Source organism: Myotis myotis, unplaced genomic scaffold (genome assembly GCF_014108235.1).
Source record: "Myotis myotis isolate mMyoMyo1 unplaced genomic scaffold, mMyoMyo1.p scaffold_m19_p_1, whole genome shotgun sequence".
Classification (NCBI taxonomy): Eukaryota; Metazoa; Chordata; class Mammalia; order Chiroptera; family Vespertilionidae; genus Myotis; species Myotis myotis.
This window is the reverse complement of record NW_023416313.1, coordinates 217,083,977-217,104,173: the sequence shown is the minus strand read 5'-3', so window position 1 is coordinate 217,104,173 and position 20,197 is coordinate 217,083,977. Positions and strand designations below refer to the sequence as shown.

At 55.9% G+C, this 20,197-nt stretch overlaps 1 protein-coding gene across 2 annotated transcripts in view; it reads right to left on the bottom strand.

The window, feature by feature from the left end:
• Positions 1–19,190, bottom strand: part of SLC24A4 (solute carrier family 24 member 4) — a 117,697-nt gene extending 98,507 nt beyond the window's left edge. Inside the window, exons 1-2 of one of the 2 annotated variants that reach the window (XM_036315810.1) lie at positions 18,420–19,190; positions 16,508–16,615 (exon numbers count right to left, since the gene is read on the bottom strand). In XM_036315810.1, coding sequence (XP_036171703.1) covers positions 16,508–16,615; positions 18,420–18,549 — 238 coding nt within the window. In that variant the 5' untranslated portion in view covers positions 18,550–19,190. The remainder of the gene's footprint in view (positions 1–16,507; positions 16,616–18,419) is intronic. The other variant, XM_036315799.1, reaches the window with a different exon arrangement.
• Between the last annotated feature and the right edge of the window lie 1,007 nt (positions 19,191–20,197).

The following is a 20,197-nucleotide window of genomic DNA, read 5'->3' as shown; positions in this document are numbered from 1 at the left end:
GAGTCTATGGAGTAGAGAAAACAAGGTGACTTTCCTCATTATGCCTTGCTAATTTCTGGATTCATATTTCCTCTTCCCTCCCGCCCTGCATGTGAGGGTGAGCCTTAGTTCGATGCATCTCCTCTTGGCCCACATCTGAGCTCCTGAGTTGCCTGGATAAATAAACAAATGAGTAAATAAACGAGAGCGCAGAGAGGCTGAGCAGACTTCGACCAGAGGCGGCAGAAGAGGTTGAGTGGGGAAACCAAGCAGCCTGCGGGGTGGGAGAAGCTGGCTGGAGTATCTGGCCTCGAGGAGTAGCTAGGCTCCAGGTAACGATTATTCGATCCCATGGAGAGTGACGGCGACTCTGAAGTCTGCGGACTGCTTCTCACTTTGTCTGCCAACTACTCCTGGAAAGAGACCACTGGGCACTACCATTTAAGACACGGATTGTGTCCAAAAGACAACTCCTAAGATATGAATACAGAAAACGGGGTGAATGAACAGGTGCACCCGCACAAACCCTACCAAGCACCCCACGGCCCCAGGATCACACACACTCCTGGGAACGCAGAACACTCACCTTGGAGTAAAAACAGAGTTTGGGCTTGTTTTCCCAGGCCCACACTATGATTTAAAAAATAATCATTTAAATGCCTCTAAGTCTTTCCTCCACACAATTACCCATCCAAAGTGAGATTGGGCAGTCAAGACGGACAGACCCTGGGAATTAAACAGGGACAGCAGACCACTACACAGTGGCTGCTGAGGTCAAGCCCTGCCCAGGCAAACCCCTGGCTGGGAGGGGCAGCATTCTCCAGCCCCGGCCGGCTGGCTGACAGCATGAAGGCCAGAAAGTCCACCTCTCAATCAAGGATCAACGGATCTCCCTGGATGAGAACTATCTGAACACGGTGCTCTGACTGCCCCCTGCACACACACACTGTCCTCCCACTCAGGAACGCTCCATCCAGCCTGCACTGACCCTGCACTACGGTGAGGTGGCCTGCCTCCTGGCCAGGCCCCGCCCTTGAGGACAGGATCTTTGCCAGCCTCCCTCGCAGAGATGGGCAACAGCCATACTTGTCAGCGTGGGCTGGAGGTAGGGAAACCCAAGGCCAAGGGGCTACCAGTCACAAGGTCCCCCTCTTGCTCCAGGTACTCCATTCTCCCACCCTGTGCCCCACAGGCTGGCAGGAGCTCCAGGGTAGGAGTCTGATGGGGTGGTGGTGGGGGGCTTGTGGAGGGGCTGCAGCACATGACGGCCGCAGTTCCCGTCCTGGACCGGCACTGCCGCAGGGTGACCGTCTGCAAGTCTCCAACCCCGGCCGCTCACTGGCATCACCTGGGAGCTTTCGGAATGCCTCTGCCCAGGTCCTGACCTTAGAGATTCTGAGGTCGCAGTCCAGGTGGGGCCTGGGCATGGGTGTTTTTGTAAAGCTCTCTGGGCAAGTCTAAAGCACAATGAGGGTTGAAACCTCAGCTACAGACCCAAGCGTCCCACCAAGTACTGTGCCATACAGCGCTGGGGACAGTGGGTTGGGCTGTTCGGCATTTCTCCATCCACACATCCACCCCCAATATTTGGGAAACACTAGGTTTAAGAATGCTGAAAGCTCAGATACTTGCCCTTGCATATTCATAGCAACATCATCTTTTAACCATAGTTAAAAGGTGGAAATAAGTGTCCATCAATAGATAAATGGACAAAGATGCTGTGGTCTATCCACACGGTGGAATATTACTCAGCCTTAAAAAGGAGTGACATTCTGGCACATGCTCCAACATGGATGAACCTAGAAGACATTATGCTGAGTGAAATAAGCCAGTCGCAAAAGAACAAATATTGTGTGATTCTACTTATACTAGGTCCCTAAGGCCTGGCTGGTGATAAGGGCCTATCAGGCTCCCCCGCCTCCCCGCCTCCCCACCTCCGCCTTCCCTCACTCCCTCAGTGCCCCGCCATTGCCACTGGTCACCCGCCATGTTCCGCGCTGCCCCCTGGTGGTCAGCACACGTCACAGTAAGTAATCAACTCCCATTCTCCCTGTTGAACTCTCGAGGGGACACTTTGCATATTAGCCTTTTATCCTATAATAAAGAGGTAATATGCAAATTAACCCTCATGCCCTCAGAGATGGCTGACTACAACCAGGCAGGCAGGGAGGTTAATGAGGGATGAGCAAACTGAACAGCAGGCTGCACAGGGCGACCAGGTCGGTGGGGGGCAGTAAGAGGTGACCAGGCTGGGGGGGGGGGGGGAGTTGGAGGCGACTAGGCTGGCGGGGGGGGGGGGCAGTTGAGGGCAACCAGGCCAGCAGGGGGGGCAGGAAGGGGTGACCAGGCCAGTGGGGGGGGGGGGGGCAGTTAGGAGCGACCAGGCTGGCAGGGAGGGGGCAGTTGGGGATAACCTGGCTGACAGCAAGGGGATAGTTAGGGGCGACCAGGCAGGCAGGCAGGTGAGCGATTAGGAGCCAGCAGTCCAGAATTGTGAGAGGGATGTCTGACTGCCAGTTTAGGCCTGATCCCTAGGGGTCCCAGACTGGAGAGGGTGCATGCAGGCTGGGTTGAGGGGACCCCCCCCCCATGCACCAATTTCATGTACCGGGCCTCTAGTCTATATATATATATATAGGCCCGGTGCACAATATTCGTGCACGGGTGAGGGACCTAGAGTAGTCAAAGTAACAAAGACAGAAAGCAGAATGGAGATTACTAGGGGTCGTGCGGAGGGGAGAATAGGACATTATTGTGTAATGGGTACAGGGCTTCATTTTAACAAGATGAAGAGGATTCTGGAGATGGATGGTGGTGATCGTTGCATAACAATGTGAGTGTACTTAATGCCACAGAACTGCAGTGGCGTTTAACTTTTAAAGGGTTAAAACAGAAAACTTTATGTGTATTTTTCCACAATAAAATGGTTCTTAAGTGTAAATATTTCTTTACTTTTACTGCAGCCGATCTCAAAACCTTGACCATGCTGCTGTGGCCCAATCTGTGTCCGCTAGAGGCAGACCTGAGTGTTTCCCAAACTCATTTGACCCTGGAAGCTTTTCCGAGCAGGAGAGGGGGAGAGGGGCCGGCCGCCTGGCGGCCCAGTCCTCCTCAGAGCAGCCTGGGGACGCCTGATCTCGCCGTAAACACACGAGCTCCGGTTATGTCACCGTCACGGCACTAAGCAAAGCAGCTCACAGGCCTCATTTCATTCTGCCAAGACTCCTGCCAGCTGAGTCCTATGACCCCCCTGAGGCTCAAAGAGACAGTCACTTCCCCAAGGCCACACAGCCCCTTGGCAGGGCTGGGACCCAAACCAGGTCAGGCAGACTCTATACTCTCACCTCTCAACGTGTGGTCTGCAGAGAAACGAGAAGAGGCCACCAGGAGCTGGTGGGAAATGCAGAGCCCAGGCCCCTCCCCAGGCCCCACCACAGCTGCATTTAACACGCTCCCGGGTGACCCTGGGCCCTGGAGATGGAGACGCACAGCTGGGAGCTCCGACAACACTCGGACCTTCGCCCATGATCTCTCGGGCCCCTCCTGACTTGACTGTGTGAGCCGAGTATTCCTTGTGAACACCCTCCCAGCGCCTGCCTGCGGTCTGCAAATCAGATACAGCCCCCTCCTCCCCTTCTTTCATCCCTCCTCCTGACGCTGACGCCCGCAAGTCATTAGCGACTGGTCACCCTACGCTACGTTGGGGTTTTCGCCAGCTCAGGGAAAACAAGCGCGGCTTAAGCGATCAAAGCCACCTGAGAGCAATTCGTTCAGGGGCTGCTGCCTCCGAAGCCCACGGAGACTTATCTAGAAATCAGAGAAAAGCTGCAACAGCCCAGCCAGTCCGTTCGGCTGCGGGCACAGGGCCGCTGGCTTCAGACCCTCCCTCGCGCCCGCGGCCGGGCCTAATGGGAATATCCCAGGTGAGGGGATGTCCCTCCATTGTCCTGCGGAGGCTGTTTGAGAAGCCAGGGTTTCCTTTAAGAGGCAGGTAGGGGAGGGGACCTGCCCCTGGCTCTGTCTCTCCGGGGCCTGAGGGCTCTGCAGGTGCCGCCTTGGCAACCAGGTGAGTCAGTGCAGACCCGTCTCAGGTACCCCGTCCCCACACAGCCCCCTTCACAGAGGCTCAGCTAAGAAGCCAGAGCAACTGAGCGGCTCTAATCTTTGCTCAGAAGCCATTCTATCTGCTCCATTAATCACCTTTATCGGCGCTCTTGCGGGCCCCCGGGAGTTTCCACCTCTTTCTGGCGCTGGTTTCTCCAGGCCGCGGCCAGCCTCTCCGGCAGGGACTCCCACTCTGGCTGCCATCCACGTCTTGTGGATTGTGTCCTACTCTGCCAAGTGCCGCCCGCCGCTCTGCCCGCACCCCGGGCCAGGCCAGGGCACCTGCCGTCTCCCGGGAGCATGACTGGCCACCCGTCTCGATGCTCATCTCCAAAGAAGGTGCCCAGGTGGCGACATAAATCCTCTCTCAGGATGAGGACTCAGCCACCCCCTCGCATACCCATCGCGTGGGGGGAAAAGCACACAGAGAGAAGCAGGAGGAGGCGCGGGGTGCCGGCTGCCCCCAGAGAGAGGCCCACAGGCTTGCTTCTGTCTGCACGAGCAACGCTCCACATTTCATAACTCTTCCCCAGGGTTTTGTTAAAATGCCCACGCGCTGCTGATGGCCAAAGCCTCTGCACTGGGGCCTCTGCACAATCCTGTGGGGTTGGGCCCTGCTGAGAGCAAGTGCAATAAACAGGGCGTCTCAACATGCCCGGCAACGTGCAGAGGGGGCACCAGGAACACAGTGCCCTCCCCCCACCACAGGACAAAAACTCGTCTCTGTCATCCCCTCAGCTCCCTGCCCCGCCGGGGCCACAGGCCTCCTGTGTGGGCGGAAAGGTAAGCAGCTCCAGGAGAGAGGAGAGCAATCGCTCCTGCGCCTCAAGTCCCACACGAGCCCGATGGAGGCCTGGCCTCTGAAGGGGGGCGCCTGGCTCTTGGCACGATGCAGCGGCAGAGCCTGCCCGCGGCCCGAACTCAACCAGCTGAAAACACCGGCCTCGCCCATGATCCGGCCAGGCTCGCTCTTTCCACCCTGCTCCTGCCATCACCAAATCCGCTGCCAGGAATGCCTCACGCACCCCATCGGTCCAGCAAATACCCAAGCAGCTCCGATGCTGCATGCTCCGCGACGCCTCCCGCATGCTGGGTCACAGTGTGCCATCCCGGTCACCCCGGGGACCCCGAGTCCACCTGCCCCTCCCTCCAACCTGCAGGCTCTCTGGGGCCGGGGTTTCTCCCTGGTCCTGACGTCCCTCCAGTGTCCCACCTGCGGATGCCCCAGGAGGACGTTGGATGTGCACTTTGGAGAATGAAATATAGGGCAGAAGCCAACCCCTGTGCCTGGTGCAGGCTTTCCTGGATGAAGGTCCCCACAGAGGGTCTGAATCTAAAGGAAAGAAGGGGTGCTCCCTGTACGCCCCTCTTGGATAATGTGGACGGTTTACCTGCACCTGTGAGCAGAGCCGAGCCTCCCACCTCAGCTCGCACATCGGACACCTGCCGACACCTGCAGCTGCCTCGACATCTCGCACACGACTGTCCCTTTGGGCTACATCGATAATTCCCAATGGTTCTGTGCTCACTTTATTGTGGCCTTAGAGAGTTTATGCTAAAACGTTTCACATATCTCAACTGAAGTTACCCCCGCGCTGCCAGCAGTCACCTTCCTCAGACGCAGACGTGCCCGGCGACCAGCCACGACCTCCACCCTTCGGGGTAAAGTCCCAAAGCCTCTGGGGTGAAGGCTCTCGGGCCCACACACACTCACGACAGGATGACCCGCCTGCCTTACCCACCCACCTGTGCCCACGCTCACCCAGCGGCCGGGGACCCTCCATCTTCTTCCCCCAAAGAGCACAGCCTCCGGGGCCAGGCTGCCCCAGCTCAAATCCCTGCTCTGCCCAGTCCCAGCCAGGAGAACCGGGGCAAGTCCCTTAACCCCTCTGTGCCTGACTCGCATCCTGTGCCGATGGGACGTAATCCCAACCATAATGCCTCTACCCTCCGCTCACGGGACTGGCACAGGCTCCGCGAGGCAGTGCGAGGGCTGCCCACGTGTCCGCTCCATTATTTTCCTCTGAAAGTCACACTTGCGCCACCTCGGGGGCCCCTCCACTGTGACGCTGACCTTGAGCACTTCTCGGTCCCCTTCTGTTCTTACGCCCAGGATTACAGCACGTCGCCCTCTCCCCTGTATTACAGGTTCGCTCTGTAGATTTGGATCCTCTTGACCAGAATGGGGGCTCCCTGGAGGCAGGCTCCATCCACATCCAGGTCAGTTTGTGTTTCCCTACAGGCCCAGCAGACAGGGCTGCTCAACCAGCCGTCGTCCAGAAACCAAGCCATAAACCCAAGAATGCCTTCCTCCCTGAGCGCGGAGAAACGGCTCCCAGGCGGTCTCCTAACCGGGGTCGTTTGTTCGCATGTGTGGTTACTTTAATAAAAATAAAACTCAGGCACAGGGCCGAGCCAGCCGATGTGGGGCCAGCCCAGCTAAAAGGTTGGTCCCTGAACGTGGCATGTGCAGCGGAGTCAACGTCGGATGTCGATGGTGTGCAATGAATAAACTGATGGGGAGGCCCCAGGAAAGACGGTCTCAGCGGTTCTCAGCCTGTGGGTCGCGAACAATGGAAATACATCCTGCATTTCAGATATTTACATGACGATTCATAACTAGCAACATTACAGTGATGAAGTAGCAACGAAAATAACTTTATGGGTGGGGGTCACCACAACATGAGGAGCTGTGTTAAGGGGTCGCGGCGTTAGGAAGGTTGAGAACCACTGGCTGACCATCTCTCTGTTCTGGCCAGAGACACCGCCAACAGGCCCTTTGCCGCACACGAGCCAAGCACAACGCTTCTGCCCAATCCCATTTGTGGTTTTATGATCAATTCTGAAAAGCCCCAGATAACTGATTTTCTCTGTTTCACAAGGAGGGCGTGTTCTTCAAAGGGTTAGGCATCCACTACAGTTATGCAAACAACAACAATAATATTTTGCACACCACTTTGCACTGAATCCTTAAAAGCCTGTGTGATAAACAGCATCATCATTGGGCCCATTTCACAGGTAGAAAACTAAGGCTGCGATAGGCAGAGTGACTTGCGAAAAATTGCACAGACTGTGTCAGGGCCAGAGCACAAACTCTGGCCTCCAAATTCAAGATCTCATTCACCGGGTCCCACATGACCAACAGAAAGAGCAGATGTAGAACATTTTGTCTTTCTCTCTCTCCCCCCCCCCCACCCCCGCCCCCCCCCCCCCCCCCGCCTGCATGGTCTGGACACTCTCAGCATCAGTCATGCAAAAAGTCAACAACTTCTTGTCCTCAAAGAATTGATAACAAGCAAACGTAAGACCAGATATTCCTTTTTAACTTTAACTCAACGTAAAGCAAGTCCTGCACTTAGCAAAGCTCACCCTCAATCCTTCAGCAGAGGTCAGGTCCAAGAATGTACCCTCTAACGTTACGGTTCAAGTTCTCTTTCAGAGGTCATTTCAGCAGCAAAAAAAATGTGTAGAACGCTTGCCCTGTGCCGGGCACTCTGGTAAGCACTTGACACAGATGAGCAGATGTAGTGCTCACAGCCCCGTGAGGAAGGGACTGTATGGACTCCTGCACACACGTGCTCACACGCACACACATGCAGACACACACACCACTCACTGCTCTAGAGCTTAGAGACACCAGTGAACAAAACAAACCCTGCCCCTGCCCTTGCCCTGCTGTCAGAAGGTAACATAACTAGTTCAGCGTCAAGGAATTAGGGGAGAGGCAGGACCGGAGCCCGGGCAGGCAGCTTGGCTCCAGAGTCCATGTTCTTAACCCCTGGAGCTCTTAACCCCTGCTTCCTCCTGGCTGGATGTCCTGATCTGTCCCAAGGCATCAACAGGCTAGACTGGACAGCCAGGGACACAGGAGCTGCTTTTGTAGGACACGGCTCCCTGACGGGTAGAATGAGGGACCTATCCATCCAGTCACCATTTGCTACAAGCTGAGTATACGCCTGGGACACAGCCCTGCCCCCCCGGGAGCTGACAGGCCAGTGGGGAAAGACCGGCAAATACCTCCATCAGGACAGCTGCCATCTGCCCTGAGCCATCGCTGGGCCCAGCGTCTCCTGTGAATTGGGGTGACGGCCCTGCCTGTGGCTTCGCAGGACCACTGTGAGCTAATTTTCCAACTTCATCCTGGGTCAGCATCCCCCATGTCCCAGACCCCCTCCTTCGACTTAAAAAACAACAAAGTCATCTGATTCAGCCGCACCCTCCGTGCTAAATCCCCAAAGCCTAATTACGTACACTGTGCCTGGCCATCTCAGGAGGTTTTGTGTTCTCTCCCCTCCGACAGCCAATGAGCGAGACGCGGTGGTTGCCAGTAGGCACTGCCCAGGTGGGGAGGTGCTGCTCCCGTGGCTCAGAGGGCACGTTCCGGCGCACTGTGCTGGGCGGCTGCTCCGAACGTCCTTCCTCTGCCCCCTCCCCGGCATCTCCTCCAGGGCGGGCACCCTTGCCCCGAACCACCAAGCTCTTTCCTCCAGAGCAGCGGTGTCCAACTTCTTTCATCTCACGGCACATAAACTAGTTACTAAAATTCTGTGGCACGCCAAAAAATAGATTTTTTTTGCTGATCTGACACCCCACCCCACCCCCAAAAAAATGTATAATTTTGATTCATTCACACCGAATGGCTATTGTTGCGTTGGCTATTGTCATTTTTTTATTTCTCCATCTAAGGCAGCGGTTCTCAACCTTGGCTGCACATTAGAATCACCTGGGAATCTTTTTAAAATCCTGATTTCTGGGCCTCATCCTCTGGAAATTCTGTTTCTTTGTTACTCATGTTGTGGCCCCACCCCATCACAAAGAAACAGAATATCCGGAGGATGAGGCCCAGAAATCAGGATGTTAAAAAGATTCCCAGGTGATTCTAATGTGTGGCCAAGGTTGAGAACCACTAATCTAAGGCATCGGTTCTCAACCTGTGGGTCGCGACCCCTTTGGCGGTCGAACGACCCTTTCACAGAGGTCGCCTAAGACCATCCTGCATATCAGATATTTACATGACGATTCATAACAGTAGCAACATTACAGTTATGAAGTAGCAATGAAAATAATTTTATGGTTGAGTCACAACATGAGGAACTGTATGTAAAGGGCCAGAAGGTTGAGAACCACTGATCTAAGGGAAAGAGGTCAGTGCCCCTGGCTGATAAGTCAGGTGCTGCATGTTTTAAACATTCTTGTGGTGCAGGGTTGAACGTCGCTACCGCTCCAGAGGTCCCTGCCACAGGCCGCTCTGTCTGCTATATACACCCTTGCCTGTGTCCCTGATTCCCCTGGGCACGCCCCATGGCAGGGCTGGGTCCCCTCCAGCTTCGGTGCCTCGCACAGCGCGGGTGCGCAGACGCTTGAGGCGGCACATTGCGTTGCGTGTCTCGGGCCATTACCTCGAGCTCCAGGGCTGGCGCCGCATCAGCAAAGGGGGCTGTAGGCCCGCAGACCATCGGCAGCGGGACGACCCCTTGGGCAGTGACTTTCTGTCCTTGTCCCACGGGGGACGGCCACTGTCCTTTCAGGAGACACTGCAAATTCTTCCAACACATTTTCCTTCTTATTTTTTTTTTTAAAGTAAAATGTTATGCCCCAATGACCTCTTCACTGCTGTTTAATAAAATAAAAGCCTTGCCAAGCATTTGACGTTTCTGGTGAGTCCAACGGCTGGATCCCTGCAGCCCCAGGCGACACATGGCAACGCTTCATAATTTCCATTTTTAACGCGGGGAGGATCGGCCCTCAGAGTTCACGAGGAAGCCGGGTGGGTGCTTTCTGGGCTGCTCGAGGCCCGCATCTCGTCACGAGCAGAGAATCTGAAGTCAGGGGTAGCAGATGGCCGGGAAGGAGGAGGGATTGCTAGCAGATGGCCCGATAGTTTGGATAAGGGGGAAAAAATAACTTTTGATTGCAAACAAATCAGAAACATACCCAGACGCAGGCCCACACAGATGTTTGCTGCTGCGACGGACAGACAGACATCCCCTGTTTCTCAGAGGGGCGCCCAGGCAGTGACGGGAGCCGGGAGACGCAGTGGCCGTCCTCGTCTCTAATCTGTCTTTTCTACACCATTTATTAGTAATTATGTAAGGGCACAGGCTCACATTCCAATTCAATGTCTCCACCGCCATGGTTAGGGCACGGGAACTACTCTGCATACTACTGCCACGGTGGACACATGCTGTTATACATCTACCGAAACGGATAGAATGTACAATACAAAGAGTGAACCGATGTAATCTATGGACTTTAGTTAATAATAATGTGTCAATTATCGGGTCATCAATTGCAACAGCTGTTGCCACACTAACACGATGTGAAGGGCAGAGGGAACTGGGGCCGGGGAGGAATACGGGAACTCTGAATTTTCTGCTCAATCTTTCTGTAAACCTAAAACTGCTGTAAAAAAAATAAAGTCTATTAATTTTTTAAAAAACACACACCCACGCCTGGCCCTGCTTCTGGTTTGGCTGGCTGACCTTGAACTACTTGCTTCATCTCTTTGGTCTTCTTTTCCTCGCCTGTAACATGAGGACACGAATCACATCTACCTAAAGGAGTATTAGTGAGAAGTGAGTGAATTCACGGGAAGCCCTCAGAACAGCCCCAGTACGTAGTGCACTGGTGTTAGCCAGGATGGCGATGGTGGCAGCCACCGTGGGCTCGGTCCACCTTAGCTACTTCTAGCCGCCGTGTGGGCTAAGGCTGGCAGCAGCCCGATGGGCAGGCAGGAGCTGCTGTCTTGCTCACTTCATAAAAGAGAAGACCTGAAGCTTAGAGGGATCATGACCTTGCTCAAGGTCACACAGCCAGCTCACACCTCTGCCTGCAGCACACCCAGCTGCCATCTCTAAGAAGAGCCGTGCTTGCCGGGGCAGGCGCTTCTTCTGGCTCCTGGACATTGTGGGCGCACCCAGCGCAATCTCATTTTGTTGGGAGGAGGAAGAGGGGAAGGATTCCCCAAACGTCAGGCGGTATCTTGGCGGAACCGGAACTAGAAACCAGACCTTTGGTCAAACCACTTGACCCAACGCACAGCATGCCCACCCCAAAAGCAGTGACCCCACCCATGATGGGCTGCATTCATCAGCCTCCGTGTGTGACCAGGGGGGCTTGGCCAGTCTATCACCATCACCAAGGGGGTGGTGGCACTTTCCTAAGAAGCCCCCCGGATCCCGGGAGGTCGTCCTGCCAGGGATCCCCCCTCCCCAGACTGGATCCTGCATCTACCATCTACCATCTACCGGCTGGGATAGTAACCGAACTGTGATCTCCCTGCCCCTCCCCCCGCCCACCCCTGTAGACCAGCAGTGAGTTCAATCCTTGCCTTTCCAGCTCAGGATTTGGTGTTACATAACTCTGCCGCTTGGGGTGTGCGGCTTGTCTCCCAAGCTGCTGAAGGTACGTTCCCACAGACCTTGGCTCAGCCTCACCTCCACGCCCACAGGCCCGGATGTACTGTTTGCAGCTCTAGGTCCCCTCCTCCTCCTCCTTTCTGCACCTCCGCTCCCCAAGCAGGGGCGCCTACAGGGATCCACTGCTGCAGCGGGTACCTGCACCAGGATCTCATCGCCTCCTCCTAGCTCAGTCCCAACGCCAGCTCCCCTGCACAGGCTCCACCCCCACCAGACTCACCAGGTGGCTTCACATCAGCCCTAGTGCAGGATGCAAAGTCAGGGCTGATCAGAACCAGGTTGACCAGGCAAGATCCTCCGTCTAGCACCTGCCTCCTACTCCGCTGGTCTCCTGAAATGCTAGGAACCATCTTCGTCTTCAGTTCTCTCTCGGGCACCCCTCCCTCAGCCCTCTTTATTTATTTATTTTTTTGGTACATATATTTTTATTGACTTCAGAGAGGGAGAGGGAGAGAGAGACTAGAAACATCAATGATGAGAGAATCATTGATCAGCTGCCTCCTGCACACACCCCCTGCTGGGGATCGAGCCCGCAATCCAGGTATGTGCCCTGACTGGGAATCGAACCATCATCTCCTGGTTCATAGATCGACGCTCAACCACTGAGCCACGTCCACTGGGCCCTCAGGCCTCTTTTCCCAGCCTCCCTTCTACGGACACTGTGATGGACCAAATGTTTGTGTGCCCCTGCCCCTGGCCGCCCAAATTCTCATGTTGAAGCCCTAACCCCAAAGCAATGTATTAAAGATGGGGCCTTTGGGAGGTAACGTGGGTATATGGGTCCCGAGGGTGGCGCCCCGGTCGGATGGCATCAGCAGCCTTCTGATGGACTCTTCGCAGCTCCCGAAGAGACTCCAGAGACCTCGTGCTTGGTCTCCCCTCCATGAGGACACAGCAAGAAGGCACAGTCTGCAAGCCAGTAAGACGGTCCCTACCAGTACCCGGAAACGCTGGAGCCCTGACCTCGGACTTCCAGCCTCCAGAACTGTGAGGAAATACATTGTTTTTGCATAAACAAAATACTGTTGTTTATGCATCTAGGCCATGGTATCGTCCATGGCAGCCCGAGCTAAGACACACAGCCACCAGGCATCCCAACAGACAAGTGGAAAACCAAACAAGATAAAACAGACCCCCACCGCCACCCCAATGACAACAGGGGAACCAAGCCACCCTCTGTCACCGCTGCTCCTTTTAAACATGGGGCAGAGGATGGAGACCCAGATGAACAGGTGACCCAGGGGAGGATGGATCGCTGACCCAGTCTCAGACGTGGGGGGAAAGCTGTAAGAATGGGGGAAGCCAGGCCCACCCACCCCAGCTAAACGCCAACATGTAACATAAGCCCAGCCAAGGGACAAATTCCTTTCAGAGGCAAGTTCTACAAAGTCTGCCACCCTCCCGCATCCCAAATCCTCAAAAGATTTTTTAAAAAATCAAATCAAAACAAGACATGTGTTTCCAGAAGAGAAGAAACAGCATTTGGCAGGACGTTTACCTCTTAACTTGTCCTCCTGACAGGTGATTGACAGTAGTTTGTCCAGTACCTATGTACACAGACATGGTATCATCTCTGGAGTAAGCCAGGAAGAAAATCACAAAAAGGGAGGCTGAAGTCTGAGCATGGGTGTGTATCACTTCGTGGAAGGGAACTCATTTAATTCTAACAACTCCATGAGGTGGATTTAATTATCACCGCCTTTTACAGCAGGAAAAACTGACGCACATACTGTGGTTGTAGAAAGCAAACAAGGCTCTCACCTCCTATGTTCTACTTGGGGGAAGCCAACCAACAATAAAACAATGGATAGGATTCTTGCTTGCGAAGAGCTAAACCAAGAGAGGCAGTGACTGGAGGCGACTTGGGTTGGCCAGGGCAGGCCTGGGATGCTGCGATGACAAGGGGAAGCCCACCATGGAGGACCTGGGGGATGAGCCAGTTTCCCAGAAGCTCTCAAAATTGGCCACAGAACGGGTCCATCTCTGGTTCTGATGTCACGAATTGGGGCCAGGGCCAGGCATCTGTATTTTTCAGAGCCCACAGGTGTTTCTCACCTGCAGGCCAGGTGTGAGAAGCTGTCCTCCAACACTCCAGGTGCCACCCCTGTGAGATGAGTGGCAACTCTTTGGTTCCTGATCTGGACTGGAGGTCTGTGTCTCCCCTAAATTCCTATGTTGAAGCCCTGATCCCCTAATGTGATGGTAGTTGGAGGTAATTAGGGTTAGATGAGGTCATGAAGGTGGGTGGGGACCCCCATGATGGGATTAGTGCCCTTCTAAGAAGTGGAGGAAACACCAGAGCTCAGGCCCTCTCCCCACAGCGTGAGCTACTTGATGATAAGAGCTGCCTCTCACACTTGCTTATACTCCCCACCCAGTGCCCCACAGGCTGGACACACAGCAGCAGGCGCGTGCTACATACATGATTGTGAACTGGGAAGGAGGCTGGATCTTCTCCCAGCCCAGAGACCAGGGGCTGGCAGGGAAGCCAGGCCTCAGCCTACCTGGGCTGGGAGGAGAGCTGGGGTATGTGCAGTGGGGCCGGGGGCAGATGCAATGCAGTGGAAGGGGAAAGGGGCATGGGATCTGGAGCCGAAACACCAGGGATGCTCCCACCTGCCAAGGGATCTTGGAAAGTCACTAAACTTCTGAGCCTCTTGTTCCTCATCTTTGCAGAAACACTCTAAGGATTAAAGTGCTTAATATTCAAAATACACTTTCATTCCGTCATTTTACCAATATTTACTGAGTCCCTTCTGTGTGCAGGGCCCTATTCCAGAAACAGTCAACACAAGCACAACGCAAATGTCAATTATTGCAAAAAAGGTTGCCGATTCTCCTCCATTTCCTCTCCGAAAGGGGCACAAGTCCGGGTCCTCTGCCAGGCAGGACTGCCTGCTCCATAGTTAGTGGGGTCATTTTTTAAAAATATATACTTTTATTGATTTCAGAGAGGAAGGGAGAGAAAGAAACATCAGTGATGACAGAGAATCACTGACCGGCTGCCTCCTGCACAACCCGGGCATGTGCCCTGACTGGGAATCGAACCGTGACCTCCTGGTTCCTAGATCAACACTCAGCCACTGAGCCACACCGGCCAGGCTAGTGGGATCATTTTTCATCAGAGAATTCACTGAAGATTCAGGAAACAATCAGGCGTAGGAGACGCTAAGAAAGGGGAACTTGTCTAAGCCAATGTGCCCAGTCCAAGACCAGGGCACCATGAGCTAGAAACCAGTCAAAACTGCACCAACCCCAATTCTTTTTTTTTTTTTTTTTTACATATTTTTATTGATTTCAGAGAGGGAGGGAGAGGAAGAATTAGAAACATCAATGATGAGAGCGAATCATTGATTGGCTGCCTCCTGCACACCCCCACACTGGGGATCGAGCCCACAATCCGGACATGTGCCCTTGACCGGAACTGAACCTGGGACCCTCCTGTCCACAGCCCACGCTCTATCCACTGAGCCAAACCACCTAGGGCACCAACCCCAATTCTTTGCCCAGAAAAGCCCTGTGTTCCCCGCGTGGCTGGTGCTAATTAGCATCTCAGGTCGCTGGAGTGTCAGGACGGCCTTATACATGCGCCCATGTCAGTCCGGCACATGCACCCCCCCACTTCTGGCTGATGAAAGATGCACTGGGGGAGGTTAAATGACAGGGCGGGTACTGCTGCTGCTGAGTCACCAGGACAGGTGAGAGTTCAAAGTTCAAAGGGAATTCTAGTTGTTTCTCTGCAAGCCTGCGCTCACCTCCTCTGTGCCGCACCCCCCCCCCCCCCCCCGCCCTGTACTTCTCAGAAGAATCCTGGGAGAAGGGAAGTAGATGGTGTAGAAAGCAGGCTTTGAGGAAAGGCCCCGGCCTCCCTATGCACATGGAACCAACCAAACATGCTACTCGCACAGGCCTGGCTCTGAGGCAGCTTCACACTACACGTTCCGTGACTTAAGCAACTCGTGTGCTCTTCCCTGACCTGTGAATCGCAGACGAGACCTGCCTGTGAAAATGAGCCGCAGGACGGTGCCGTTCCAACCTGCTCCTTTGCCCTGGGGCTCCACTTCCTCTCACACACAGCCCCACCCAGAGCCTTGCCGGATTCTCCCAACAACCCCGGAGCAGGCAAGCCCATTTCACAGGCAAGAAAGCAGAGGCCTAAACAGATCACGTGACTCACCAGCAACTCCGTGGAAAAGCCAAGCGGTATCCACCTATAGTAAAGCCTCATTGTTCTCCAAGCTTCCAAATACATCACCCCCTGGTCCTTCTGTCAGAGACCACCCCGTGCCGGCGCCAGAGACACAGCCCAGGATGCCCTGCAGAGCCTGGGCAGTCTCCCTCCGCCCGCTGCCTGCCGGGAGCACTGTCCTCTCCCGGAGCCTCCCCGCTTCTAGCAAAGCCTGCCTGCGGAAGGACAAGGACAGGTTGTCCTCCCTGGGTCCCGACAGCCTCCAACCCCCTCGAGACGTCTCGGAAGGAAACGGAAACTGCCTCCAGGGCAAGCAGGACTCATCCCTGAGCTGGGATGACACCCCAGGAACTGCCACTCCAGAGAAGGGGCCCAGGACTGCACGTCCTACCCCTGCAGCTGCCCTGGCCGACAGGTCTTCCCCACGTGCCATCTGTCAGAGCAGCCGGGCTTGCTGCTCCTAGGGCTCCAGCAAGTGGGCACAACAAGAAAAGGGGGGTGGGCAGGCCAACAAAATCAAGAGAGTGGGGAACTCTGAGCCTTCCGAGCTTTGTGAGAAAATGAAATTTTGAAACTCTTGAATGTGACCTTTTTCAGTTGTTGGATAAAGAAAGTACTTGAGTTGCTTAGCAGCACAATTGATTAACATGTGTACATTACCTTTAAATGCCTTACCGCTAGCCTCCCACCCAGGTGCATAAAACCACCTTTCTCACGTCTGGCTATCAGTGTCCACATAAGGCCCCATCTCCAGGCCCAGACAAATGCCGGGAGTGGGGAGGGGGGACCGGAGGAGGGTGAAGAATCTATTTCTTACCAGGATCTGTGCAGTTCTTAGCTGTCTGAGTCCCATTCAGCGGTGCCATCAGCTTTCTGTTTCTCCACGTGTCTGGTAGAACCTGCTTGCTGGCAGCTGTCTTGTGTCCTGGATGGGAAGTGAAGTCACAGACACCATTAGGTCCAGGTGGCACCTGCATTCTCGCCAGGACCTCACCTCTCTGTAATCTCGCCGCAACAGCCCTATTTGACTACTTAGAGCCACCTGAACGAAGTGGTACAATGATTGGAAGCACAATAGGTAGCACCTACAGCCATCTGTTTCCTAGAGGGAGTTCCTTGTTTCCACTCCCAGGTGCGTCAGCATGTGCTCTGACTTTGGCCAAGATCCCCTCGCAAGAGCAACAAAGGGTTTAGAAAAGTGACCAGGAAGTTCTCCGCTGGTGACGATGCTCAGGTGTCCCAGCTCTGCAGGGCCTACGGATGGACAGTTAGCCAGCGAGCAGGTGGAGAAGATCGACGGGGTTTGGCCCAGGGCTTCTCACCCTTGAACATGCAAATGACCTGGGGACCACGTTAAAATGCAGATTCTGACTCTCGGTGGGTCTGGGCTGGCACCTGGGATTCGGCACTGACCAGCTCCCAGGTGACGCTGACTCTGTTGGTCCAAGGGCCACACGGAGGAACACGTGAGATCACAGGCGTGGATGGCAGGGACCAAACGCAGTTAAACTCCTAAAGGCAATTCCTGATCCAGCAAACACCTCACTACGGGACCTTTAAAGCATTCACTTACTTACCTCTCCTGATAAGCACACGGCCTCAGCTGGGTGATAACCCTTCTCTAATGCTGACGTCTAAGAGCCTCTCGGAGTTTTGTTATTTCTGGTGTGTAATTGAGGGAAAAAATCGCCTTGCCCCATTGCAAAGCACCAGATATTAAAATGTGCAAATAACCATTCAGGTTTTCTGTTGGAAATGGCCACTGTTTTAACCTTACATCCTCAGTCACCAAGTATGAGTTTTGAAAGGCAGTATTCTTCTGTTGTTTTTTTCTTTAAGTTTAATCAAGTTCCGGCTAAATTTTACCTGTCACTCACTATAAACCTCTCTAAATTGTCCCTTTCCCACTGCTTCAGAAGGTACTGCCTCTTAATCTCATGTCCAAGTTGCTAAATCGCCTGCGTTTTTCATATTTTTAAAATGTGAAAAACAAAAACACAGGGTCCACAGCATCCCATTAAAAATGGCAATGCCGGCCAAGTGAACGTCTTCTGAAGACTCCACAGGGCTCGCGTGCCCACCACCCCCACCCCCACCAGATTTTTTTTTTTTAAGTTTCTCCTGCTCTCCGCCTCGGCTTTGCATATCCTAGCGACTCTCCACTCCCTGGGCCTCCTCTTGGGTGAAGGAGTGTGGGTTGTGCCCCAGACGCCAGCGCTCCCACCCTGGGGATAAGGGGAGTTGAGAGAACGATGCTGAAACATGGCAGCAACCTCCCGGGGAGGGAAGACGGAGTTCACGGCCGGCCTCCGAAGATGGGTTTTCCAGAGACGCGGAGCACAACCTTCTCCGCTCCGCCGACTAGGGAGGCGGACCCCTCAGGTCGAGGGAATCCACGTCTGGACCCCCTGCTGCGCTGCCCCTCCCCCGCACCCTCGGGAGACTGACTCGGGCACCCAGGGGCCGCGGCGCTGGCTTCCGTCCTAGTAACGCAGCCTGCAGCCGCGTCCCGAGCCCCCAGGGGCGGCGCGCGGCTCGGGGGAATCGGCGCCGGGGCTCAGAGCGTCCACACCAGCCCTCCCGGGGGTGCGCTCCCTGCCCCGCGGGGAGGGGACTGAATGAGCCCTTGGGACCCACCTGACGGGAAGGAGGGGGAGACATCTCGGAGCTGCCCGCGGCTTCCCAGCCCAAGCCCCCCAACTCCCGGGTCGGCCCGCACCGGCACCTACCCAGGCTGCCGAAGAGGCCGGGCGCGCAGCACGCCAGCGCCAGCACCGCGCACACGAAGCCAATCTGCTGCTGCAGCATCTCTCGCCTCCTGCGAACTTTGCGCGGCCGGAGGGGGCCTGGCAGCGCCATCCCGGAGCGCCTGGGTGCGGGTGCCGGTGCCGGGAGATGGGGAGGCTCAGCCGCCGGAGCGCTATCTGGGGTCCAGCGGCGCAGGGGCCGGAGCGGGCGCCGCGCCGCTCAGAGGCGAGGGTCTCCGGACCCCAGCTTCATGGCCCGCGGGGAAGGTCGGCGGGGAAGCCCAGGGAGCGGAGGTGGGGGCGCGCGGCGCGGCGGAGCTCAGAGTCCCGCTCGCGGCGTGCGCGCACCGCGCACCATGGCTCTGTGGCGAGAAGGCGCCGCGGGCGCGGTGGCGCTGGCGGCCCTGGCTGGCAGGGCTGGCGCAGTCCCGGCGCTGGAGCCGCTACCTGGCCGCTCGGGCTCGGCGGGCTCGCGGGGCCGCAGCTCTGGCAGCCTCACCTGGGGCCGCCCCCGGGGAGCACTCAGTGCGCCCCCGCGCCCCGCGCCGCCGCTCGCAGCATCCTCCTCCTCCGCCTCCTCCAAGTTTGGCAGCGGCAGCTTCCCGAGGAGCCGAGCCGGGTGGCCCAGGGCGCGCAGGAGGCAGGCAGGCAGGCCGGGCGCGCGGGACCTGCGACCCTCGCTGCGAGCGGCCTCGACGCCGGCCCTCCCCGGGGCGAGCTCTCCACGGGAACTTTCTCTCCGGCTGCTGGCGCCTGCGTCTCGAGGCCGTGGCGCCTCCCGCCTGCAGCTCACGCCTCCCTTCTCCTCCCTCCCGCCCGCCTCTCACCCCCCTAGCAGCACGTGTACTCCTCCTCCAGGGCGCACTCGCCCGCGCGCTCCTCCCTTCCCTGGGGAGGCTCAACTACTGACCAATATCATCGCCCTCCTCCTCCTTTTTCCTCCCCGCCACCCCCTCCCCATGGAGCCGCACCGAGCCCTGCCTCTAGAGCCCTGGGAGGCTGCTGCCCAGAGGAACAGGTTATGGCTCCGCAGGGACTCTTGGAACAAGGGTTTCCATAGAGCAGTCGCTCTTGTCCGAGCTCCCGCGACCTCCGGGGTGACTCGACACCCCCCTCCCGGGGGGTGCAAGAGATGCTCCAGAAGATTAATTACTCAAGCAGAGCTAACAGCCAGGCTTGCAGCAAGCCCACGAGCTCCGGTGCCCGCTGGGACGACTCCAGAGGGGCTCTGGGGGCGGGGAGCCGGCGGTGGGGGCGCAGGGCCGACCTGCAGACCAGGCAGAGGGCAACCTGAGAGTTCTGCATAGAGCGGAGCTTTTGATGTGCTGAGCCTGCCGCTCCGCAGGGCTTTCTGGGTTCTGTTTTGTTTTCCTCCTCTGACTGGCTCTCTAGGGTAAACCGATTTAAAAATGGGGCAGGAGGGAGAATTTCAGAAGAGCAGCAGCCGAGGTAACCCAGGTACTAGGAGGTGATGGGGACGTTTGGTGGAAGAGCCTCAGCCCAGGGGCTTGGAGACCACCCCGGGGACTGACTTCCTTCGCTGGCCAGTGCTGGCCAGTGCATCAGGCACCTGGCTAGAGCCTGCTGGGGGTTAAGTCCGCTTGAAATCCCGTTTGGAACGAGGCCAGCTGTTTAATTAAATAAATACACACCCACCGTGTGCGGGACCTGTGCCAAGTGCCAGCTAGAGAACAAAACAAAACAACCAAAAAAAAAAGTGTAAGAGCCAGTCCCTGCTTTTAAGGAATCCTAAATCAAAA